This window comes from Sorex fumeus, unplaced genomic scaffold (genome assembly GCF_029834395.1).
Source record: "Sorex fumeus unplaced genomic scaffold, SorFum_2.1 ptg000098l, whole genome shotgun sequence".
In the NCBI taxonomy this organism is placed as follows: Eukaryota; Metazoa; Chordata; class Mammalia; order Eulipotyphla; family Soricidae; genus Sorex; species Sorex fumeus.
The window spans coordinates 73633141-73643200 of record NW_026606155.1 but is presented as its reverse complement, the minus strand read 5'-3'; the positions used below and the strand labels follow the sequence as shown (position 1 = coordinate 73643200).

General features: G+C 41.9%; 2 gene segments (V, D, J or C); both read left to right on the top strand.

Moving 5' to 3' along the window:
• The first annotated feature begins 3868 nt into the window (after positions 1-3868).
• On the top strand, positions 3869-4393 carry LOC130041669 (T cell receptor alpha variable 13-1-like). The segment is given in 2 exon segments: positions 3869-3920; positions 4068-4393. Coding segments are annotated over 2 exon segments (378 nt in total).
• Positions 4394-8915: 4522 nt separating this feature from the next.
• LOC130042000 (T cell receptor alpha variable 14/delta variable 4-like) lies at positions 8916-9420 on the top strand. The segment is given in 2 exon segments: positions 8916-8964; positions 9113-9420. Coding segments are annotated over 2 exon segments (357 nt in total).
• Positions 9421-10060: the final 640 nt, after the last annotated feature.

The following is a 10060-nucleotide window of genomic DNA, read 5'->3' as shown; positions in this document are numbered from 1 at the left end:
TCTTTTAGGTTTGATTTTGAGTCTATGAAGTTCCTGAGCTGTTGTTTATCCACAAAATAGTGTACTGTTCCTTTGAGTTTGATTTGGTTGTCCGTGTAAACTGAGAGTTTAGCCAGATAGAGTATTCTTGGTGAAGTGTTCATTTCAGTGAGTTTTTTTCACTATATCTCACCATTACCTTTGGGCTTGGAGGGTTTCCTCTGAGAGTTCTGCTGTGAATCTAAGGGGTGCTCCCCTGTATGTGATTTCCTTCTTTGACCTTGCTGCTTGCAGTATTGTGTCTCTTGTCCGTGGCATCCATGATTCTAACTATGATATGTCTTGGAGTGTTTTTGTTAGGATCTGTTTTAGCTGGCACCCTTAGGGCTCCTTGAATCTGAATGGCTGCATTGTCCAGCTCTGGGAACTTTTCAGCAATGATTTGTTTAACCTGGCTTTTTTATTGGGATTGTTTCCCTGACCTTCTGGTACTCCAATGATTCTAATGTTGTTGCTCTTGGAATCATCTCCTAGGACTCTGATTCGATCTAGAGCTATTCTGAGATCTCTTGCCATTGTTTGTTGTTGCCTGTAGGTAGACTTCGTTCAGCTAATCTTCCAGCTCACTGATTCTGTCTTCAGCTATGGCCATTCTACTGTTGAGGGCACAGACTGAAATTTTTATTTCATCCACTGAATCTTTTTTTGTGACATTTCTGTGCGCAGCTTTCCAATTTCTGCTCTCATTTCTTTCTGTATTTTCTCTATTGTTTCTCTTATGTCTTCCTTTAATTTACCGGATATCTGTCTCACTGTTTCATTGAGTTCATTGAACATCTGCTTTCTACTTTAAACCCCATAAAATGTACGCTACTCTTGGTACATTAGTGATGTAAAATATGACATGACACATGGCTGTAAATATGGCTGCGTGGTCCAGTAATAGATTCACTCGTGGGTGAGGATCCTCCAAACGTGTGGAGAGAGGTCATGAGCATGGAGGCAATGAGTTCTGGAGGTTTTCAGCTGCTGGGGTAGCTCTGTTGAGACAGGGAGGGGAACTCACCTGGCCCACTCTGTGTGGCCCCAGATGAAATAGCCTGGTATGGGGCCTGAGGCATCTCTATGGCATATCTCTCAAACCAATTTTCAGATGGTAACATTCAATGCTGGATACAGTGATGCAAAAGGCAAAATATTGACCTAAAGTATATGTTTCTAATGAGAGAGAAATCTGTCCAATGAGGAGTTTGTGTATTGCATAATATTGAGGATGGATGATAAATTTAACAAAGGTTATTAGAATAAAGAAGTTTTATATAAACACATTTTTACACAAAAATTGACATTTTGATTTGTGATTCTTCATTAAAAGTTTTCCTTAAGTATTGATGGTGTAAAATTGTGAATAAAGAATTTTGTTTATCTTCCTTATTTGTAGAAAAGTGGTACAAATCACAGGAAAGGAGTTCTTCTTTTTCTATTTTTTTTTTCATGTAGGAGTACTGCTGTTTATTCAGCCACTGATTAGGCTGATTGAATTGGTCATGAACTCCACCTTGCCTTTTTTTTTCATTTTTTATAATTTTATTTATTGAATCACTGTGAGAGCAGTTACAAAAGTTTCAGGTTTAAGTCTTGGTCACACAATGAAACACCCATACCTTCACCAGTGCCCATTCTCCACCACCAAAAGCCCCAGTATACCCCTATCCCACACCCTCCCCCTACCTGTGGGGCAGATGACCGCCACATTACTCTCTACTCTGATTACATTCAATAATTTGACACCTGAACCACCATTATTATTTGGCATTTTACCCCAATACTCAGATCTGCCAAAAAGGCAGCAGTAGACAATTTGTTCTCAATTGCTGATTATGGATAACATATGATGTCGATTTTGAAATTTCGAAATTTTAACAAATCTGGAGGGATTTCTGCCAAAACCTGCTGGGTTCTGAGATTTGTTCCTGAGTCTACGGGATCATGGCCATTTAGCAGCTTGATCAGGAGCCACAGAGGCCGTTATGTGTGGCAACTCGGGGTCTCATTAGAATGGGGAGGAAAGTGCCAGCTCCACCCCCATCCCGTGAGGCCCAGTGTGTCTCATCACTGCGGGTCCAAATCTGACTGTCCAATAGCCTCTGGAGGATGGCAGCTATCGAGAAACCAAGGGGGAGCACGTGGAGGGACAGTGGCTTCTGGAGGATGGCAGTCATCTGGCTGCCAGGGGGGAACAGGCCAAGGCATGAAACCTATTCCCACCTGAGGTGGCCTGGCACCGGTAACCTACTGCAGGGACTGAACACGTTTCTGCCAAAAGTCACTGAGTTTTGAGATTTTTATTCTGAGTCTCTGGTATCATGGCCATTAAGCAGCTTGATCAGGAGTCAGAGAGGCCATTCGTGGGCGGCGACTTGGGGTTTCATTGGGACGGGGAGGAAGGGGCCAGCTCCACCCCTATCCCATAAGACCCTGCATGTCTCATCACTGCAGGCCCAAACCTGACTGTCCAGTGGCCTCTGGAGGATGGCAGCCATCGGGCCACCAGGGGGAACAGGGCAAGGCGAAACCTATTCCCACCTGGGGTGGCCCAGTGCCAGTAACCTACTGTAGGGACCAGACGCAGTTCTGCCAAAAGCCGCTGGGTTTTGAGATTTGTTTCTGAGTCTCTGGGATCATGGCCATTAAGCAGCTAGATCTGGAACCAGAGAGGCCTTGCCTCAAGTTATATAACTGTGCCGGAGTTGGTTTGTGGGTGTGTCTCCCACATACCTAACTTTTGGCTATTTACTTTCTTGGTAAACTTTGCCCCAAGTTTTTGGGGTCTGGCCAAAGGTACAGCAGAAATTTTGAGGTATATGGAAGTCTGAAGGCGCCATCAGGCTGCTGATGCACTCACCTCACAGGTACAGATTGACCTGCTGGCAGCACCATACCCCCAGGAAAGGAGCTCTTACTTATAGAAATGCGATAGTCTTGGTACCCCAGAGATCATATCTCAAGGTCAATTCTTTAGAACCATTTATTTATTTATACACATACCTTGGAATAGATTTAATTATACCAAATTTCTCATGGCAAATCAACCAAATCTATTGGTCAAGCTATTTCCTATAGTTGAAATATAAAACTAACGGAGCTATCCCCTTATTTATCATTGAGAGTTGATCTTTTCCTTTTATCACAGTAATATTTATTGAATAAAGAGTCCAAATTTTTTATTTTTGGATCTCAGTTCTAGAAGAGCAATGCAAGACCTCTTTTCTTCTAAAAAAGAGGATTGGAGATAAAAGGCCTTTGAAATACTGAGTATTTTTTCTATCACTATTCTCAGTTTGGGTTATATTTCCATTTAGAAAAATACATGCATCATAAAACAAGAGGATAAAAGGCAAATTTGACCAAAAGGAAAGAATGTATTTTCTTAGTTTAAGTGAATGAACATGATGTTTTTCGGAGTTATCGTTTATTTGTAAATCACATCTACCATTAAACACCAAGGTTATTTACCTATTTCCTACTTACTCACCTTTACCTGGTAGTGCTCAGATATATAACTCCTGGTCTCTCCATTCAGATTTTGAACCCAATCCTAATTTATGTGACCTTTGCTTTCTTTTTGTGTGACCGAGTCCCTCAATGGCACTGCAAAACACACGGGAGCAGCAAGTTCAGTAGTTGCGGATGTGACCACTAGATGGCAGTGCTGTTGCCGCGGAACATTGGCTTCAGTAAGAACAGCCTGTGGCAGAAGCACTCTCTCATTGGTTGAGGAGCTCACGCCTGAAAACATTGGCTGTTAGGAAAAGAACTAATTTGACATTGGAAGCAACTTGTCTGCTGGGCATTGCAGGTCCACGCTTGGTCTCTAAAGGGAGGGACAATGAAACCACCCATTGGAGCCGGATTCCTGTTCCTGTGGCTGCGGATGGGCTGTGAGTTGAGAGATTGGGAGAATGAGTGAGAAGATAAACTTTAGCAGCCAAAGAAGACTTGATCGAGGTTTTCTCCAGTCCTATAGTAAAAATTATTCTGATATGTAGCGACCTATTTTCATAGTGTCACGTTTTCTTTCTCTTTAGGTGTCAGTGGAGGAGAGCAGGTGGAGCAGAGTCCTTCCACCCTGAGTGTCCAGCAGGGAAGCAAGGCTGTTATCAACTGTAACTATTCAAACAGTGCTTTAGACTACTTCCCCTGGTATAAGAAAGAACCTGGGAAAAGTCTCCAGCTGATAATATACATTCGTTCAACAAAGGCACAAGAACAAGACAAAAGATACACGGTTTTACTGAACAAGAATGAGAAACATCTTGCCCTGCACATCGCAGACACGCAGCCCGAAGACTCAGCTGTGTACTTCTGTGCAGCAAGCACACATTGCTTCCCAGGCACCTGCAACCTGTGCTGAAACCCAAGTTTTGGGGGCAGCCCCCTTTTCTTTGGTTCTGTTAGGTTTGTCTGCAATGGAAGCTAATGTATGAGACAGTAAATTATAAAAGAAGTCAGATTCATGCAGGTGTGAAAGAGTTAAAAATGTTGTTGAGTGAATGTTGCTGAATAAATCCTTGAAGAGATTTTGTTATGTTTTATATTACAATAAAGTGCATGAAGGCAATTCAACATTTTTTTCAGTCTCTGCTAATTAACTAATCATTTGTAAAAAGGTGAAATTTATTTATGAATGAGTTTTTATCTTTTGTCTTCAAGTAATGCATGCTATTTTATATTACATCACATGTTAAATATAAAATATAAACATGTGAAATGCATAATAAACCCAGATAATTTACTGCTTATATTTAGTTTTGCTGTCATTACAAATCATTGTATAATTAGAATTTAATATTTTTTACATAATATTCTTTCTTGAACTAAACAATCAAAGTTCTTTTATTTCTATTTCAGATTTATAATGGGTTTGTGGGCATTTGTCAACGTAAAAAGTAACTCTTTCAATTATTTGTGATAAAATTTATACATCTCAGGTGGAAATTTTACAGTTCTTCTTTCTTGTTGAGATAGTTTCACCAGCATTTTCCCATAGATCCTAGTCATGTTTAGATTTCTTGTGTGTTTGATGGAACTTACTAAATGAAACTATGTATTGTAGAACATGACCGTCAGATTCAGCTCACAAATATGCTTTTATTTCTCCATATTTTATTATTACAGTTATATATTAACTTTAAAAATTTAGAAATGTTATTTATTTGTTTTTTGAGAATTTAGTCTTTTAATCACGGCTACAGAGAACAAAGTTTTAATATAAGCCTACTGATTTAATTTAAATTATTTTGTGAATAACAAATATCTGAAAATTGACCTTTGATTATTCAAAAATATTGCTGGAACACAATCCATAAATCTTTATTACTTTAAGATTTATTCCAAGACTTTTTTTTTCTTTTTTGGGTCACACCCAGCAATGCAGAGGGGTTACTCCTGGGTCTGCATTCAGGAATTACTCCTGGTGGTGCTTGGGGGACCATATGGGATGCTGGGAATCGAACCCGGGTTGGCTGCGTGCAAGGTAAACACCCTACCCACTGTGCTATTGCTCAAGCCCCAGGACATTTTATTTGTATTGTTATATTTACAATATAAAATCATTGTCATTTGTATGTGCAAAAATTTTATTCGTATTTGTTGTTCATTTTACCCAACTCGAAAAAAGAATGGAAATTATATTTTTTTATTAAGATTAATTCTTAAACCATTTTTCCAATGGACAGGAATAAGCTGCTCTTCAGATTCTTTTAATATTCCCTCATATTCTAAGTATGCATAAGTTGGCAGCTGCTATGGTGAGCTGATATATCTTGGCTGAGTCTTGGGTGCTACTTAACTTGCTAGAAAATTTAAGTTTACAAGGAAACTTCAATTGAAATGAACACATCTGAATAAGAAAGTTGTTAGGATGCGGATCGTGATCTCCCTTTAACGACAAAGAAACTCCAGAGACTGCAAACAGCAAGCAAGGTTTATTGTGAGACTGGCTAGCCAGGGTCGAGCTGCCTACACAGACACGCAGGTCAGATAGGTGAGGCAAGACCCCGAACTTCTTCAAAGGGGATTTTATATAGGCCTTCACTGGCCATTACAGCAAAGCCCGCACATTTCATAGCCAATAGATTTGTAACAACATATACTTTCTTAACCAATCCATTTAAAAGTACATCACTCCTTAGCCTATAGATTCAAAGATCAGCATTTAAGTACATAGGCATTGTGGCTAGTGGGCATCTGGTACCTTGGACATTTGGTTATCACCTGGCTCCCTTTGATTCGGTGGAAGCGGATAAGGGAAAAGTTCCTAAAAGAGGTAACAGATAAGGAAGGGCTAACAAATGGTTTCCGAATTTACATCCCAGCAGGGAAGAGTCAACGAATGATTTCAGAATTTACACCCCAATAAGGAAGGGCTTCACAGCTTAGGCTCTACTAGGGAGGGGGCAGGAAAGGGAGTTACTAATTAGTAGAGTTTTAACTCTGGAATCTCCCTCAGGGTCCCAAGGGACCTTACAAAAGTCAGTATTACAGCCCTCAAACACAATTGTCTTTGTATTTCTCTCAGAGTAACAAATAGCCCCTGTGACAGAAAATGTGATGTCTTTTAGTTAGTTTCTTAGAGAATCATAGCAGAAGGAGAGGGACCCTAGAGTCAGTTTACTGGTTTCATCTTGAGAAGATTCTGTTACCATTGCTCTGAAGTGCCTTACCACACTTGGGGAGAATTTATTGTATGCAAGGAAAAGAAAATCTCTCTAGGGTGAGAATCTAGATTGATTCAGATACAGATAATTCAAGTTTAAACTTCCCCCAGGGCTGATTTTTTTCTACTCTCTGGATAATTTGCCATAATCTTGGTGAATAAAAGCAATAAAAGGCCTTTTCTGTCATGGGTCTGGAGGTCAGGAGTTGAAATGAAATGGGGGTGTTGGCAGGGATGCCTCTTTCCAGAGGCTCCAGGACAGAACCTGCCCCTTTCCTCTGCCAGCATTTCTTGGTGGGTGGGTGTCATTTCAATTTCTGTCTCCATGATATTGCTTTGATGTCTGTGGGATCCCTGGGTGACTTAGGTGGAGTGGGGAGGAGAGAGGAGGCAACCTGTAGAAGGGGATCTGCTACGTCCTCTTGATCTACCTCTGCCCTGTGAGAACAGCTGGAGAAATCTAGGACTGCCAGGAATCAGCTGTGAACCTTGCTCCTTGCAGGAAAGGGAAGTCAGTCCTGGATCCTCCCCAGGCCTTTTCGGTTTTCATTTTCCCCTCAGAGAAAAGAATTTCAGCAGACTAGCAGTAAAGTATAAGGTTTTCTTGAAGTTTTGAGGAAGGGAGAGGTATGGGGTGTGGTGGGAGGAAAAGAGGGAGAGAGACAGACAGGGAGAGGCAGAAAGACAGAGACAGAGACAGGCAGAGACAGAGAGAGAGAGACAGAGAGAGACAACGAGATGCAGATGCATCAGAGAGAGAGAGAGAGAGAGAGAGAACATAGGAACCCCATTACACCCCAGTGTTACATGTGGGCACAGGCAGTACATGGGCTCAGGTAGCACATGTGAGTACTTCCTTTGTTCAAGTTGACTCTTATAGTGTTTTCCCAACCTGCCCATGTGTGTCTTTTTACCTAGGTAAGAGAAGGTTGATATAGAGTGATTGCCAAGAGGTAGAGTAGGGAGTAGTTGATGGTCTTCTTTGATATTCCTTTCCAGGCCTTTGTTCTGCTGAAGCTTCTCTCTGAAAGGGATCCAGTCTTTTCTGGGTCTGTGCTGGCCCAGAGAAAGGTTTTATCAGGTCTTAGTTCCTGTGCTCACAAGGTGGCTTTTTTCAGCCCTGGGGCTATTGGATACTTTACTTCCCAAATTCATAGTCATGAGGGGGCCCTTCCCTAGGTACCTGTTACCTGCTTCAATTTCATTTATCTCCCACTACCATTCAGCTAAATTTTGCACATCATTGCATTTAGAACAAATAATCCAGACATTTCCCCCCTCCCCCCATCATCTCAGGATCATGACTTAAACAGAACTTAATTACCCTCCTTAGCACTTACATACTTGAGGACATTTGAAAACCAGGAGATTTAGGATCTGATTTCATTTTATTTGCTATTTTACTCTTCAAGCCTGAGATTTTTCCAAGTTGGAAAAACAAAATAATGTGCTTACTGGTACCCAGTTATTAAAATAGATCTCAGTGCCTTATTATCTCAATGATTTCACTTCTCAAAAATCATGTAAAGGGGCTGGAAAGATAGCACAGCGGGTAGGGCATTTGCCTTGCACGCAGCCGACTCTGATTCGATTCCCAGCATCCCATATTGTTCTCCGAGCACAACCCGGAGTAATTCTTGAGTGCAGAGCCAGGAGTAACCCCTGTTCATTGCCGGGTGTGACCCAAAAAGAGAAAAAAATCATGTAAAAATTGATTCTATTTCTGTGCAGCTATGTGTCTGAATTTCAAATTCTCATATTGTGTTTAGGTCATGTAAGCAATTATGGTACAATTATGGTATGATCACACAATTATGGTACAAAACTGTGCTTGTTCTGGGAAGTTATCGTCATATTATCATTTTCTCTCCCAGGCTTACCTCCTGGAAAGACATATTCATTTTTTTAAAATTTTTATCTTATTAAGAATGTCACATTAATGTAACCATAAATTTCTCCCTGCCTCTCCCATATAATTATGTGCAAAGGAGGACGTGGTTGATGAATGTGAGGGGAATGTGGGTTGGAGGAGCCTCTCAATGCAGGGGAAGTTTGATCTGACACACACACCAACTTGCTGTACCAGGAACCCCCTGTTTCCTGTTAGGGGGCAGCAGCAGCACAGACTCAGCAGTGTTTCCCTCACCCAGTCAGACTCACCTCACAGTGCAGAGCCCTGTTACTGAAGATATTTTCGGCCTGGTGGAAGAACGGAGGCATGTTGCTCTGCGGTGCTCTGAAGGTGTTCCTGGCTTCCATGTGGCTAGGTGAGCATGGCCCCAGTGGGAATGTGCCTCCTCCATGGCCAAGGGACTGGATGCAGCAGTGTCCTGTGGGTGCCCTGGGATGCAGGGTAGCAGAGTGCAATATGGAATCTCTTTGGCCCACACCTCTTATCTTTTTTCTCCCCTCCAGGATCCAGTATTGCCCAGAATGTAAATCAAACTTCGTCTTCCATACTAGTGCAGGAGACAGAGACTGTGACCCTGGACTGCACATATGATACCAGCTCCTCCATCTACAGTCTCTTTTGGTACAAGCAGCCTAGCCATCGGGAAATGATTTTCCTTATTAGTCAGGACTCCTATAATGAGGAAAATGCAAGAGAAGGTCGCTACTCACTGGATTTCCAGAAGACAAGCAAATCCATCAAACTTGTCATCTCAGCCTCCCAGGTGGAGGACTCTGCAGTGTATTTCTGTGCACTCAGAGAGACACAGTGAGTGGTGTGCCAGAGGGAGGCATACCAGAATAGCAGAGCTCTGCTTGATGCATCGACCTGCTGCAGGGACCAAAACACAGAATCGCAGGTTGCAGACAGGAAGTGGCTGGGCTGTGGCAGCTCAAGAGTAGAGTTAAAGAGAAACAGTGAGTTTAAGTGAGAACCTCACCAGAGTGTGAGTGCCCTGATTTATCCTCAGCACCACATGGTCCATCTAGTAATTCTGGGTATGACCTAGAAGTCTCTGAGCACTGCACTCCATGCTCCTGAATGCCAAGGAGCACTGCTTGAAGTAATGCTTGATACTACAGGGCTGGGGGACGACTGCCTAATCAGGGCTTATACTGAGGTGATTGCTGGTTGGATAAGAACTGACAGGAGAGCTTCCAGGGCCACCTGATCATTTCTGTGAGGCTAAAATAAAACAAAAATACTGCTATCCTGGGTCCATCGCCCATGTCCAGAATTATCATTCACCTGTCACATTCTTACTCTTGAAATCTTGCTTTGATTCGAGATATACAGAATTTTTTACTAGATTCAAGAGCTACCCAGCTGAATAACATTCTAAGAACCTTCACACTTTTTCAAAGGGGCCACTCCATCTCGGATTACTGCCAACAGTACAGATGGGTTCAAAT